Below are 16025 nucleotides of genomic sequence, written 5' to 3' on the forward strand. Positions count from 1 at the left end.
AAAGTGTCTCATTGCTCTGTGGTGCCATCTAGTGGTGAATAAACCGTACTATCATGTGCTGTCGCTTTTGAGTATGTAGTGCCTGCTAGTTGAATAACTATCAAGAAGCGTACGGATTTTTTTTTAAACACATGTTATTCTGGCCATTTGAAAGTAAACACGGTGCCAAAATGTTTACTCAGAGATAGCTGACGGCTGTCTCTTTTCCACCCCACCGTCGGGCTGCATGTGTGGAGCTTAGCAGCCAGCCAAGATGGATACCGCAGAAGAAGGTAGCTAATGTTCAAATTTAAAATTCTAATTTTGTGTTGCAACTTATTATGCCGCTGGTGTTGAAGCTACGCGCGTCATTGGTTTGTGTAGGTCTGAACCAACGACAGAGTCAAAGGAGGGCTTTATGCGTTCTGTAGGGATGGACAGTGTTGAGTGAAATTTAAGAAACCGTTAGCCAATTAGTGTTAGCTCCGCAGCTAACGGGTATTAGCTTCCATCTGTTAGCCCAGAGCTGAAAATACAAACAGCTGTGTTAGGTTGCTGCGGTTTGGCATTTAGAGACATGATATGAAATACCGAAAGGTTCCACTTGAAACCCCTCAAATAGTTACGAACTACAAATGGGCTCTTGTATAACCCCGAGCAAAGTTTCTCAATGGTTTTTCATGATAACGTTGATTAAGTTGCACCGTTATCAGACGGTTACGTACAATAAGAAGCTAGCCACGCATACGATTCATTTGGTAACACTGTATTGTATTGTTTCTGTACTTGTTACAGTTGAAAATGCTACATTTCCAGATTTATGCCGATTTCTAATCACTCTCCTCGGGTATTACATATATGCTACATTGGATATTGCATGATTATGTAATCTTTAAAAACGCCCGACTTGCTTCCCTTAGGCCTGACTTGTAATAAATTGACATTCACGCTGGTAGTCGATAGCGGATAACCACCCAGGGCATTGTAAATGCCATCACACGGCAGCGTCACCGGCTAATTATAGGTATTTTATTTTGGTCCCTGAAGTACAAAGGGTAATCCAAGGATTATAGTTTGGCGCTGTTGCCCTGTCCTCTTCACCTGCCAATATTACAGCACATATATTTAAATTTGTTAGGCTTCAAGATTTTTGTTTTCAGGTAATACGGAGTTTCTAAAAAGTCTTGGCAAAGTATGCGAGTTGCTGATATCATTTTCAAGCTGCGGACAAGAAAATGTTTGATTCTCCAATGTTTTCCTTCCATTTTCCCCTCCCAAAGTTCAGAAGTCTAATAAATAATAGCAATGATAATAGTAACAACTTGACAGTTAAGATAACTAGTAATAACACTATACATATGTGCAAAAGGTGGCATACTGTGTCTTTGATTTGCAAAGTCAGTCTTGAATATCAGACTTTTTTTTATGTTAGTAGTTTTGTTCATGGAGGGGGAAAAAAAAGAAACTGAAATACTTTTATAGTCTCCAGACAACTTCAGTGTCAGAAAGAACTGAACCTGTGGAACGTAAAGTAGCTCTAAAATTCAGAATCATTTATAGTTTTATTTTGTTCAAGACATTTATGTGTTTACTATACAAAAAAAAAAGTTCAATAAAGCCACTCAAGAATTTATTGAACTTCTGCTGATTGTAGATGATCTGCCAGAGAGAAATGCTGTGTCAGAGTAATTTTGACAAAAATATTCGAAACTTTCCTGATTTGTGTTTTATGTATGCCTTTTGCAGCGGACATTTGTCGAGTGTGTCGCTCGGAGGGCACCCAGGAAAAGCCTCTCTACCACCCTTGTGTTTGCACTGGCAGCATTAAGTTTATCCACCAGGAATGGTACGAGTGTGAAAACATTTATACACTCTGATAAAGGTGCATTCAGCTCTATTTTCTGTTGCTCTCGATGTCAAGCCGTTGCTTCAAATACGCACAAGTCATATTAAGCGTCAAACTCAAAGATGGAACAGATAATGCTGTTGAACTCATCCTGTTGTGTTTTGTCTTCACAGCCTACTGCAGTGGCTGAAACACAGTCGGAAAGAATACTGTGAATTATGCAAACACAGGTTTGCATTTACACCAAGTGAGTCGTTCTGTAAATAAAGGAGGAAAAAAAACAAAACACTGCCATGCAGAACAAGTCGCACCCCTTTAACTTTTTCACATTTTGACAGATACAAATTTATAAAACTCAAGTTGTTTAGATCGAGGCTATGTTTATGTGTTTGAATGGCCCAGTCAAAGTCCAGCCCTAAAGCCACATGAAAAGACCTTCTTAATTCGTGTTCCTAACCTGACTGAGCTCGAGTTGTTTTGCAAATAAAATTGCGATAGATACACTTGGTAAAATGTCAATGTCAAATTTGTTTATATAGCACTTTAAAAGCAGGTTTAAAACTTCACCAAAGTGCTGTACAAAAATTATTATAAAATAAGTTGATCAAAAGAAAAGAAAAATAATACAACAAAAAATATACTTACAATGTTAAAATAATAAGAGTAATGATAAGTAAATAAAACAAAACCAAAAAAAAGCATCACAACAGAAGAGCTACAGTATCAGGCCTCAATTAAATGTCAGAGAATAAAAAGGAGTTTTAAGGAGAAATTTAAAATGATCCAGGCTGTGGGCAGATCTAATCTGGAGAGGTAGATTATTCTGCATAATAAGAGCAGCAACGGAGAAGGCTCCATCTCCTTTTCTCTTAAGTCGAGTCCGAGGGACATTCAGAAAGCAGCTGATTATTTGATCTTAACGTTCTGGACACAGAATGAAGTTGCAAAAGATCCTGAAGATAAGGAGGGGCTAACCAATTTAAAACTTTACAAGTTGTTAAAAGAATCTTAAAATCTGGTTGATATGAAACAGGCAGCCAGTGCAAGGAGGCCAATATTTGAATTGCATCCGTACTTGGAACTCAAAATACAGCAAAAGGTGGATGGATAAAAATGCACGCAGCACGTTTTAGATTTTTATTTGTCTCAAAAAAAAAAACCCAAAACGAAACATTAATTTCCACTTTATTTTTATATGCTAATTTGTGAATACAGTATGTGAATCTGCAGAATATGACCATCACATATGATAAAACAAATCAGTCTGTCACGGCAAAAACCAAAAAAAAAGAAGAAAAGTTGTGGTTGTAACATGTCCGAATGTGAAAAGGTTAATCAGCATTGGAGACATTTAACTATCTGTTATAAATATTTGTTCTTCGGTTGTTTTTTTTCCTCCAGTCTATTCTCCAGACATGCCGTCCCGTCTACCTGTCCAAGACATCTTTTCAGGGCTGGTCACCAGTATCGGGACGGCCATCAGATACTGGTGCCACTACACTCTGGTGGCCTTTGCCTGGCTAGGTGTTGTGCCTCTCACCGCATGTGAGTCCCAGAAGCAAACAAAAAGCAACTCAAAACAAACAGAAGAGCCGAGAACAGGCTTTTACCGCGCTGTTTTTACCGACGCTTTGTGTCTTCCTGCCAGGTCGCATCTACAAGTGTTTGTTTACCGGCTCCGTGAGCTCTCTTCTTACCCTGCCATTAGATATGCTTTCCACGTAAGTGTCTGTCCTTGAGTTTGTCTTCCCGTTTGTGGTTTTTGCAGCTCTTCACTGACCGTCGTGTTGTTGAGCTTTCTAAAACAAGTGATGAAATTCATTCCTCCATTCTTTAAAGAAACTAAGACAGTTTTTGATCAGACGGTTTTAAGGCAGTGGGCAATGGTGCTGCAGAGTGTAGTGGAACCAGTATCAGGAATGGTTCCCCGGGCATGCCCCACCTCCTGCCACCCTCAACTAATTAAAACACAAGCAATTATCAGATTTTGCCTTTCTTTCAGCAGAAACCAAGTATTGTAGACTTCCAGTACTCAGCAGCAATTAGGAGAAACTTAACATTAATTTCTCTTTTTCAACTATTCATTTCCCTTTGGGATCAATAAAGTATTTCCGTTTGAATTACTCCACTGCACAGACGTATAATTGGCAGCAAACTTGTTCCGAGTAGAGCTAACAGATATTTTATTTTCCAGTTTTTGGGCGACCCATTCCTTTCTAATGCCGCCCTGGGCATCTGCCCGTATCAAAAACCACCCGCTGGCTATCAGCACTGGAAATCTTACTGAAGAATGAACGGAGTGTTTTTAATACTCTGTTTTTTTCTGTTCTCAGTTTTATAAATCATTTGACTAAAAGAATACATTTATAAAAGAAGTTATTTTCTCTTAGTTTTATAATAAGTCTGGAATTCTTAGGTGAATATGTATAGAAACCCCTCTGCTCCGTTGTCCCAACCGACTACCAGTTTTCCCTCTAATTGCTTATTTCACCAGTGTTTTCATCTTCCCACCACTTTTAGTTATTCCTCTCCCTTCATTAGACGGATCATGGAGCACATTTCGACATTTTCTGTACTTTGCAGGCAGAACCTGCTTGCCGACTGCCTCCAGGGCTGTTTCGTGGTCACCTGCACGCTGTGTGCCTTTATCAGCCTGGTGTGGCTCAGAGAGCAGATTGTCCACGGTGGAGCCCCACAGTGGCTGGAGCCGAATCAACCCCCTCTGGTTCCAAACCAGCCCAACCGTCCCGCACAAGCTAACGAGGTGAGCGCCATCCATGCTGCAGGTCGGCTACTTTTTTTTGATTTTCCTGCACATGGGGATTGTCATGTGGATGGGTTCAACTAATTCCCCGTTTTTCCTATGTGAACGTAGCAAACCCATCTGAAAAATGTGCACCATGTGTTCTGAATGATAGGAAAACTGTTGGTAAAATAGCCACCCCACCCCCCCAAAGGAAAAAAAAAAATTGTCGTTATTGGAATTGAGGTTACATTAAAGTGGAGCTCTTCTAAACCATTCCAGGCCTTGTTGAAGCGGGTTTCGAATTGTTAAATCGAAACCCACCACTGGGAAATCTGAAAGTGAGGCCGGCGGATGTGGAAATAGGAAGCTGAATATTTTCTGTATGCAAATACACTACAAACAAAATCAAGATCCTAACAAGTATTTTACAAAACTTGAAATAAGACGAAACTAACTTACAAATAACGTTTCCGCAAGATATAGGAGCTTGTTTTAAATCAATAATTCCTTTAATATTAATGGAAAAAGTGCTAACTGCATTTGGAAGATTATTTCACATATTACATGGGAAAAATGTCTTGTTTTAATTAAAATAATCTACCTATGGAACTAGCACTTTTTCATCAACATTAAGGAACAAAACAAGCTCCTATTTCTTGCTTAAAAGTTACTTGTAAGGTTGTTTTTCCGTATTTCAAGTTTTCTAAGATATTTACTGTAGAAACTTGACAAAAAGACTTGGAAAGAGTTAGATTTTTTTGCAGTGTAGGATGAATCCATCTGCTGCATAGTCCCAACCATGACTCATCCGTTTATTTTATTTATTTTTTAACATTCCACGATTGTGCAGAATCCGGCTGATAACGGCGCAGCAGCCGATGTCCCGGCTGCCGCAGATGAGGCAGGGCGCCCCGGAGAGCACGGCCCCGACGAGCCGGACCGGGCCAATCAGCAGGAAGCCGGCGACGAAGCGGAACTGGACAACATCGATGGAGAGGACGAGGATGAAGACGGGGAAGAAGATGAAGAGGAAGACGAGGAAGAGGGGAGGGAGGAGGACGCCGCTGATGCCAACAATCCAGGGCATGGTGAGGAAAGATTCCATTTATTTTGCTTTTTTGCTTGCTCCATAAAAAAACTGTTTTGTGATGCTTTTGTTTCAGCGCTCAAACACATTTTTTTTTTAAATAATTCTTGCTCATTGGGATTTTACTGCACTGCTGTAAATGTTGGGAAAGTGATGACAAGTTGGGTATATGGCTAATTGGGATTAGCTGAATTTAGCACAAAGGAGATCTGAGATTTACCTTTGGATAAATTGTCAGTACTTCCTGTTTCTTTAAGCATCTTCCTTCTTTTCAAAAGATTTGAACTGGAACGCCCTGGAATGGGACCGAGCAGCAGAGGAGCTGACCTGGGAAAGAGTAGGAATCTTTATTTCCCTTTTTATTGCTGCCCTTGATTTCATTTTATTTGAAGTTTTTTTTTTTTTATTGCGCAGAAAAAGCCTCCATTACTAGTGGAAATGCAGAGATCAGAGATTCTGTGGCCAATTTCCGAGCTGTGCTTGTTGTTTTAGCTAATCTCTTGAAAAATTATAATGGATGTTTTTTGTTCTCTGCTTGCTCTTGTGAAAAGTCATCATTATCCGCCTTAAGAGCAGAGGCGCTATAACATGATAGCTTAAAATAAGGTTTTTATCATCTTTGAAAACTAAGGCAACAATTTCAGAACTGACATCTTAAACCATCTTTAGCGTCTTAGCATGTTAGAAAAACAGCAGCCTCTATCTAGAAAAAGAAGAGTAGCAACTGTGAACTTTCGTTAAGGCTGCCAATGTTTCTAAATCCAACATGTTCTCCGATAGAGGTTGAAAGGTCAAATGGATGGAACTGCTTCTTTCTGTAAGGCTTGCTTTCTCCTGCTCTCTGGCAGCCGGAACGAACTGTACACACGTCTTGACAGACATATTGTTTTAGTTTGGCTAAGTTTTAGTGTTGTTCTCCATTTGTTTCACAGATGCTTGGACTAGATGGTTCCCTTGTTTTCTTGGTAGGTGCATTGCTTTTCTTGCACTTGTTCTTCACACATATAAAATCTTAAATTAGATCAATATGCAGCTTTAAAGGGCCCAAATAAAAGGCTTCCATGAGAACGTCAGTGCTGAATTAAGCCGTGTAAATTATATTAAATGTGAACCTTGTTGTGTGTCCGTTTCCAGGAACACGTCTTCTGGGTGGTGTCTCTCAACACACTCTTCATCTTGGTGTTTGGTGAGTTCAGTCAGTCTTTATACGGAGTCACCAGGCTTTGACAAACATTTGTCTCTCTTAATGACATGAGAACCTTTCTGCATTTTCTTCCAGCTTTCTGCCCGTACCACATTGGCCATTTTTCAGTTGTCGGGCTGGGCTTTGAAGACTATGTAAGTCCACCAGAATACACATTGAGGAACTTCTGCCTAGACTGGACTGTCAAAAATGATTATTTTTTTCTATCCGCAGGTCAAGGCCTCACATTTCGACGGCCTCATCACCACAGTAGTGGGGTACATCCTCCTGGCTGTTGCTCTCGTAGTCTGCCATGTATCCTATTCATGCTGCACTATTCTTTTTTTTAACTTTTTTATTTATTTTTTTTGTGGAAATGATTGTCACAAAATCTTGAAATCTTGAACATTTATCCAAAAGAATTGCAGTTCGAGTCAGTGCTCCTGTCCTACAATGTCTTTCAAGTATTTGCATCCCTTGGATACATTTTGTCATATGACAACCACAAACTCTAGTGTGTTTTATTGGGGATTTTATTGAATTGACCAACACGCAGAAGCTTATGCTCTGTGTGCTTTTACTTGTGAAGTGCAAGTAACAGCATGGAGAGTTTTCAAACATTGTCAAATCCAGGTTTCTCTTGTCCATTTGTATACGTCCTTAATTGAGGCTGCTGCAGGCTTTGGCTTCCCTCTTCAAGCTCCAGCGGCCCAGGCGCCTGCTGGGTGTCTGCTACATTGTTGTCAAGGTAAAGAAACACTGGAAACACTTGCTCTCCATCCCTCTCTACACACACACACACACACACACACACACTTACTTTTATATCTAGCAAAGCTTTCAATTTCAAAGGCAATTTGGATAATTTTAATGATATGAAAACAAAGTTTAATTGCGAGACTATTTTTTATTATTATTTTTTCCCCCCCCTCTCTCAGGTTTCCCTTCTGGTTGTCATGGAGATCGGCTTGTTCCCTCTCATTTGCGGCTGGTGGCTCGACGTTTGTTCGCTGGTAAAGCAACCGAGGGGCGAGAAAACGTTGTTGTCTTGTTGCTTCAGTTGCGTCCCGGGCAACGTGAAACGTTTTGTTAAAATGACGCCGTTTCAATGTTAAGCCATTTAGCCTAAATCCTTATAATTACTAAAAAGTAATTATTTTCATTACAGGAAATGTTCGATGCGACGCTGAAGGACAGAGAGCAGAGTTTCGACTCCGCTCCAGGTACAACAATGTTCCTCCACTGGCTGGTCGGCATGGTGTACGTCTTTTACTTCGCTTCCTTCATCCTTCTGCTCAGAGAGGTGAGCCACACCCACCCACGCGTGTGAAGAGTTGCGTTTGTGAAAGGCGTCCTCCAAGACACATTTTTGGTTTGTGCGTGAGCAGGTTCTTCGCCCAGGTGTGCTGTGGTTCCTGCGGAACCTGAACGACCCGGACTTCAACCCAGTGCAGGAGATGATTCACCTCCCAATCTACAGACACCTCCGGAGATTCACACTCTCAGTGGTAAGTTAAAAAAAAAAGAAGAAAAAGTCCAACAAACAGTTGTTTTTCTCAAAAAATACATTTTAGACATCTAAAGTATATTTTGGAAGCGAATGTTTTTACCTTCAAGGGCAATGTTCATATTTTATTCTTTTCACAAAACAAAAATAATACTATTTCTACTAGACGAATTCTTTGTCTGCTTACAACTTTTAAAATGTTTTATTATTTTGCACAACAACATCATCGTTTATCGCAATAACTTCTGGGACAATTTATCGTCCAGCTAAATTTGCTATTGTGACTTGCCTGTTTACAACCAATCCCACAAAAAGGCCACCTGCTTGTGATTTAATGTCTGCATAAATGCTGCTGCGCTGGTTTAGACTCAAAACTGTCCTTTGGTGGCGATCAGACCTCTCTCTCTCTCTCTCTCTCTCTCTCTCTCTCTCTCTCTGTCTCTCTCTCTCTTTATCTCTATCTTGTGCTAACCTCGTCACGCCTCGGGTGTGTGTGTTTTACCAAACAGCCTGCGCTTCAGACTTGAGGGTGACGGCTGAAGCACCTTCGCCCATCAGTACTCACATTCGACTGTGTGTGTGTGTGTGCGCGTGTGTGTGTGTGTGTACACGCTCCCTCCAGGTTGTGTTCGGCTCAATCGTCCTGCTGATGCTGTGGCTCCCAATCAGGATCATTAAGCTGCTCTCCCCAGCCTTCCTTCCCTACAACGTCATGCTGTACAGGTGCGGCAAATTCAGTCTGAGCCTCATTTGGCGGTCCACGCATAGGTAAAGTGAAAAACGATTGGCTATCAACAGTGATATTACCATTATGTAGTGAATGGGAGACTTGGTGGGTGTGTGGCTTCCACAGTGATGCGCCGGTCAGCGAGCTGTCGCTGGAGCTGCTGCTGCTTCAGGTGGTCCTGCCCGCCTTACTGGAGCAGGGTCACACCCGGCAGTGGCTCAAACGTCTCGTCCACGCCTGGACCTTCACGGCTGGATATGTGCTGTAGGTCTGACACACAAGCTACGCTTTTATCTTTGTAGAACAAGTTATTGAGTTTAAATGAAAGTCTTAGTTAGAAAATTGCTTTCGTTTTTGTTGAAAATTGCTTTCAAGAGGACAAGAGTGTGCTTCTCTTGTCCTCTTGTCGTAGGATTAGATATATAAAGTAGTAAATAAGGTTTATTTGTATAACCTGTCATCACTAAGGCAGCTCAGAGTGCTTTACACTGTAAACACATAATCCAGTGACCAATTTTGAAACAAGCAATAAACATTGCATTTTGGCAAATTCTGTCATCATCAGGCAAATATACATCAAATATTTCAAACCAGGTTGGGTTTTTAGCCTTGATTTAAAGGAGTTCAGTGTTTCGGCATCTTTGCAGTTCTCTGGAAGTTTGCTCCAGATTCGTGGTGCATAAAAACTGAACGCTGCTTCTCCGTGTTTGGGCAATAAACATCCTGCCAACAGTGACCTTCACTCGTACCTCCTGGGGGACCACGAAGACTACGCCAACCAACCAAACAACGCGCCCAATCAATTGAACAACAACCGCAACCTGAGGCTCGGGGAGGGCCTTCACGCCGCCCACCAAGCCATCCTGCAGCAGGTCGGTCCTCTGGCGTTCCAGCCCTACCACCGACCCCCCAACTTCCTCCTCAAGGTGCCTTTTCACAGACGACCTCAACAAATCCACGTCAGTTGTGTCGCTCTGATTTTTGAAGGTTTTCTTTCATATGTTCTTGTTCAGATCGTTCTGCTGGTGGTCTTCATGTGTGTCACTCTTTTACTCGCGAGTCTAATCTGTCTTACACTCCCAGGTAAGCACTGGAATTAGAGCAACCACAAATAACTTAGGCTAATAAAACGTACATTTTGGTACCCTAAGTATATTTAATTAAGTTTACAAATACATGTCATTGTCCACTGTAGGCCATTTTTAAATAATTTATTTTACTTTTCAATGTGGCCAGGGCTGGGCCAAGATTTTATACGGCCTTAGGTATAATATATTTTAGCCCCTCCTCAACACCATCCATACGGATTTGGTGGAATCTGAGAATGGGACCAAGTTTAATTGGTTATTATTATTATTATTATTATTATTATTATTATTATTATTATCTATCCTTCCTGCTTCGTTCCTCCTCTCAGTGTTCGTGGGTCGCTGGCTCATGTCTCTGTGGATGGGCAGCGCAGTGGTCCATGAGCTGTACACGACAGCCAGCGGCCTGTACGTCTGCTGGGTGTCCGTCCGGGCCGCCACCGTGCTGCTGTCCTGGATGCCGCAGGGCAGGACGGTCATCATGGTCAAAGTTCAAGAGTGGACGCTCATGGTAACGTCCCGTCTCTGCTGCGGCCGACGACGAAAACCTCCAGCGAGTGAAATTTGGATTGTTTTTCTTTGGCTGTTTTTGGTGGCCGCAGATCTTTAAGACGGTGGTGGTAGCCGTGATGTTAGCCGGGGTCATCCCTCTGCTGCTGGGCCTGCTGTTTGACCTGGTCGTCGTTGCTCCTCTCAGAGTCCCAATGGACCAGACGCCTCTCTTCTACCCTTGGCAGGTAGGAATATACAGTAAAATACACGGTGGGATCACAGTGTGTAACCATTTTTAATCATTTTATTTCAGTTTCTTTTGCCTCATTTGGTCATTTTCACATAACTTGTCAGTTTTTGTTGAATTTTAATGCAGGTTTTTTTGGAACTGTAAAAGAGCTTAACATGAATTTCTCCTGATAGTTACTGCCTAGCATAATTTTTCCTTCTTGTTTCCTGAGAGACTAGTTGTCCACTTTACCAGGTTTTAGGCTTATAAAATGTGGGTGATAAATTTGAACTTTTCTACAGCTGCTTCCTAACTGATGCCAGAAAAGAACTGGCTCGGTTTTCTGCAACCTCTAGAAGCAACTCTAGTTTTTCCTCCAGTTAGTACTAAAGCACTTTTTTTTTTTTTTTGTAAGGATAACGGTACAAGAATAAAGCTTACTTTCACTAATTAGAATATTTATCTCAGAATCCCATCAAAATAAAATCCTGATATCAACAACTGCATTTCTGAATGTTGTTTGAGAATGCTTCATAATCCCAGTCAGATAATCTCTCATCTGCACCAGCAGTGCTGGAAAGTAGGAATTATTAATCTTAATAACTCCGCCTGGTGATATTAAAATGTGTAATTAAAAAGCGAGAAGGAACTCATCTTTATGGATTTTTTTAGTTTTTTTGTGGAAAATATGAGCTCTACGTGTTTGACCTACTGAAGCTCTGTGAAGCACTAATTCAGTGTTTTATTAGTGTCTTTTTTTACAGCTTCTATTGTCTTAAATTAAACAGACCTAAAGCAAACTAACTCCAGAGTTTTAAACATCCAAGCCTCCCACCAGTTTCTTTTCTTTTTAATGGTCTGTAGAAAAATCATCATGTTTACACACCAGAGAACTGGAATAAAGTTAAAAATATTTTTTTAATAATGTATTTTTTAAATTTTACTGTAAAAAAAAAAAAAAAAAAAAGTTTACAAACTGCAAAATCTTACCAAGTATTTTTGTTGTAGTTTCTGATGTAAATATCTTAGTACACTAGAAATAAGAGAAAACTAACTCATAGATAGCCATTCAGCAAAACATAGGAGCCTGTTTTAAGTCAATAGTTCCTTAATATCGATGAAAAAGTACTACTTCCTTTGGCAGATTATTTCACTTATAACTTGGAAAAGTACCTTGTTTAAGGAATCACTGACTTAAAACAAGTTTATATTTTTGGCTAAAAATTTACTTCTAAGTTGGTTTTTGTCTTATTTCAATCGTACAAAAAAATGTGAACTAGAAACTAGATTAAAATGACTTAAGATATTGTTTTCTTGCATTGCAGTTACTTATTACTCAGTCTAAGTGTGACTTTTTTCACTTGGGCGCAATAGTGAGGCATGATTGCATATGTTGATGCGTTTCTGGTTTTGGTTTGAAATCTGTTTGGCTTCTAATCGCTTGAAAACAAGTTTTCAGCGTTGAATTTGTTAAAAACGAAGCAACTACAAACATTTGCGACTATCTCGGTGTAACCAGAAAGGCTTCTTGTTGTGCTGCAGGACTGGGCCCTGGGAGTCCTTCATGCAAAAATCATCGCTGCCATAACACTGATGGGCCCCCAGTGGCGGCTCAAAGCGGTCATAGAGCAGGTCAGTCTCACTTTCTGCCAAGTTCCTGCCAATCAGAAAAGAGAAAACAGGAACAGGGATGTTTGAATACTCGGTGCAAGATGCCAGAAACGTTTGAAGCCTCTTGTTTAGAGACGTGCTTTAGAACTAAGCACCCTGTGTTATCTGCATCAACAGGCATTGATGATTAGCCTCTGATTTCTTTACTGTGTGGTGATTTGACAACTGTTTAAACTGTATTTGAAACATCGCTCTCCAGGAAGTTAAGAATGACTATCGGTTAAAATATCGGCTGCCAGCCAACTTGAATTTTCAGTTTGCGGTATTTGCTGTGGAATCCTGCAAAAAGACGCAAGCTTCCTGGAATTTCTTCCAATTTATTTTGATTGCCCCAAATTATCCTCGCTTATTTGTCTGTAAAAAGAAAGCTTTGGAATCCCGTAAGCATTTGCTCGCTCCTCCTTGCAGGTGTACGCCAACGGCATCAGAAACATCGACCTTCACTTCATCGTGCGGCGGTTGGCCGCCCCCATCATTTGCCTCCTGCTGCTGTTGCTCTGTGTTCCCTACATCATCTCTAAGGGCCTCACACCGCTGCTGGGTAAGGACCGCTCTGGATGTTTATCTTTCATCTCTTACCATTTCAACAGATTTCTCTACAATGGTTTTTGAGGACATTATAGAGATGTCAGGAAGCGTTGTCGACTTACAGAAAAATAAGTAAATGAAAAATATTCAGATTGCATTTTGGGACGATTTTTGATGATTGAGTTTGGCCCCTACTTTGCTTGATGCTTCATTAAGATAACTGCTCTCATCATTTCTGCACGTACTCCAGTCATTTCCATTGCTCGTTCTCTGTTTTTTTTGTTTTCCAGGAGTGCAGCCGAAGATGCAGATACTAGTGGAGAGGAAGATCTACCCGTTTCTGCTGATGGTGGTCATACTGCTGGCCTTTCTGTCCTTTCAGATTCGCCAGTTCAAGAGACTTTACGAACACATCAAAAACGACAAGTCAGTAAATTCTAATATCAGTTTCACTACTTTCAGCTTACAGATCCTTGCGAAAGGACGCTAGGGCAGCAATTAACAGGTATTTTAGTAATCGATTATTCTGACAATTAATCAATCAGATAAAACAAACAATTGACAGATTATGCAGATTTCTCGTTGAACCACTGTGCACGATCCCACAGGTTGAAACTGATACCGCATGTGTTTTGACAAGGCTTTTTTGTTGTTGTTGCGTGGTTTTGGGAACTGACGGTGTGACGGTACAACTCCCTTGCTGTCCTTTTTGTTTTTTTATAAAATGTTAGAAATAGATTAAAAAATACAAATAAACAATTTATTTTCTTTTTAAAATAAGAAAACAAACACTGTATTGCCTAAAATGCAACACCGTGGCATTCTGTTAGTGAATTCAAACCTGGTGAAGCTAAAAGGGCCACTTTGGAAGTTTTGGCTTTTTATAGATAAAGTAGAGTTCTGTTTTGTTTTTAGTTACAGCCAAAATATTTTATTTGTCAACAAATGGCCTTCCTTTTTTTTTTTTCTCCTCTCCAGGGGGTCTTTTTGTGGGCTCTAGTGTCCCTTATATGACAGTAGGCTGACAGGAAAGGGGGAGGGAGAGGAGGGAAGACATACGGCAAATGTTGGTCAGGTCCGGGAATCGAACCTGCGATGGCCGCGTCGAGGACTCAAGGCCTCCAAACGTGGGTTGCGCTATCCCCTACGCCACCACAGCACGCCCCAACAAATGGCCTTTTTAAAAAATAATCTTTTTTGACTATTAGTTTAGAAATTATTTAACTATTATTCCAAAAGTCGATTCATCGCGATTAATCCGATTGATTGTTTCTAAACTTTTTCACATTTTCTCTCCATAGACTTGAGCTGTATTAGAATGTGAATAACAAATTAAAGGATTCACGGTTTTCTACTTCTACTACAATTTTTTTTTTTTTTTTGCACAGTTTTATTTCCCCGTTGCGAGATGATGTTGTATTTTGTAAGTAACATCCTTTTGCATTTCCTATTTCTCACTTCTCCACCAGATACCTGGTAGGACAGCGACTGGTGAACTACGAGCGGAAGACGGGCCGGAGCTCCTCCACCCCTCACCCCGCCTCCTCATAAGTCTGACACTGCGGCAGCTCCTCACCTCCCGTCTTCAAACACTGCATATAAAACCTCTGACTGCAGCCTCATCCCTTTCTTTTCCAGAATTCTCCCACCGTAGAGGTCGGGGGAAGCAAAGCCGATGACGAGCAAAGGCAAAAACTCTGCCTTAAAGTCTTTAATCGTGTTTAGCGCTCAGTTTGAGTCGAACTTTGGGATTACAAAATCCAGTCGCTGGTCCTTCCGTAGTAGTCGCCTGCTCAGGTGTTTTTTTTTCAGGGGTGGGGGGTTTAATCCCTGGAAGTTTGCTTCAAAATTAAGGTCAGATGAGCATAGCTTTTACCTCAGATTGAGCTTCCTTTGATCATATTGTAGAATAAACGTGTGCACCGTTTTATATATATATATATATATATATATACTTAGAGCTGTGAAGGAGATGTTTGGACTTTAGTTGATGTACTTTTGGTACTCAGATGATCTTTAAGGTAAGGATGGAGTTGGATACTGATTGGTCGATAATAAGACAATCCTCAGAGAGAGAGAGAGGCGGGGGGAGGGGAAAGTTGTATCGAAAAAATGTGAAGAACATGTTTTTAGTTTTCTGATGTCACTGAGTTTTAGCGGTATGCATCTCTATAGTTTTTTAGACATTTTAAAACTGAATCGTTTTAGATGTGGGCAAAGACACAAAGCATCCTTTCCAGTGCTCTGAAAAAAATTGAACCTTCTTAACACAGAATTTGCACTGAGTTCAGCTCATCATCCAGCGTTTACCCTGTGAAGAGTACTTTGGAAAATGCTAAAACTAAACCAGAGCCTGGAAACCCTCAAAAGACAACAGGTAAAAAAAAAAAAAAACAGTCTAAACGAAAACGCTGAGGAATTTAACCAGCATCTAAAACATGTCAATGCTCTGAGAATGTTTGTTTCACAGATCAAAAACAACTATGTTCCACTCAGCTGCTGTTAGTTCTCCATTTTTACTAGACGCTTATTTGAATGTTTTGTTAAAGTCATTTGCTAGCTTTACTAATTTGAACAGGTGAGTAAAATCCGCATGTCATCCCGGTAAAATTAGAGACCTGTGGCCGTCATGTGACGAAAAACAATTTGAAAAGTTTAGTAAACCTGAGCCGCTCTGCTCATCTTTCAGTAGATTGAGAGCTGCGCAACTGAACGACGTCAAGCGTGCAAACTGCCGCTCCCAGCTTTACCGTGCAGTTCTTCGTGGATCCATAAAGTTTGCACAGTAAAGCTGGGAAGTGATCAGTGAGCTCCAGAGTTTTCTTGATGGACAGAAAGTTGTTTGCTGCTTGGAGTCCCCCCCCCCCTGGGTCAGTTCTTTGGCCTTATGTTTTTTTGTGTGTGTGTTTTTTTGTTTAATCCAACTGGCGTAACTTAAGCTG

The 16025-nt window shown here is 40.7% G+C and overlaps 1 protein-coding gene across 3 annotated transcripts; it reads left to right on the top strand.

Moving 5' to 3' along the window:
* The first annotated feature begins 35 nt into the window (after positions 1-35).
* LOC122841528 (E3 ubiquitin-protein ligase MARCHF6-like) lies at positions 36-14699 on the top strand. Of its 3 annotated transcripts, none has more exons than XM_044134888.1 (26): positions 36-272; positions 1726-1825; positions 1999-2072; positions 3227-3370; positions 3474-3546; positions 4409-4589; positions 5422-5659; positions 5937-5995; positions 6591-6623; positions 6793-6844; positions 6938-6996; positions 7076-7156; positions 7521-7589; positions 7780-7854; positions 8010-8144; positions 8230-8349; positions 8971-9116; positions 9202-9339; positions 9809-10001; positions 10089-10158; positions 10493-10674; positions 10766-10900; positions 12427-12516; positions 12964-13096; positions 13374-13509; positions 14553-14699. In XM_044134888.1, the coding sequence occupies exons 1-26, from the start codon at positions 254-256 to the stop codon at positions 14632-14634; spliced, it is 2817 nt and encodes a 938-aa protein (XP_043990823.1). In that variant the 5' UTR covers positions 36-253; the 3' UTR covers positions 14635-14699. The 3 variants fall into 3 exon arrangements, with proteins under 3 accessions (XP_043990823.1, XP_043990824.1, XP_043990825.1); XM_044134889.1 differs by having other exon boundaries at positions 8971-9071; positions 9166-9339; XM_044134890.1 differs by having other exon boundaries at positions 8971-9071.
* The last annotated feature ends 1326 nt before the right edge of the window (positions 14700-16025 follow it).

The sequence above is a fragment of the Gambusia affinis genome, linkage group LG12 (genome assembly GCF_019740435.1).
Source record: "Gambusia affinis linkage group LG12, SWU_Gaff_1.0, whole genome shotgun sequence".
Lineage (NCBI taxonomy): Eukaryota > Metazoa > Chordata > Actinopteri > Cyprinodontiformes > Poeciliidae > Gambusia > Gambusia affinis.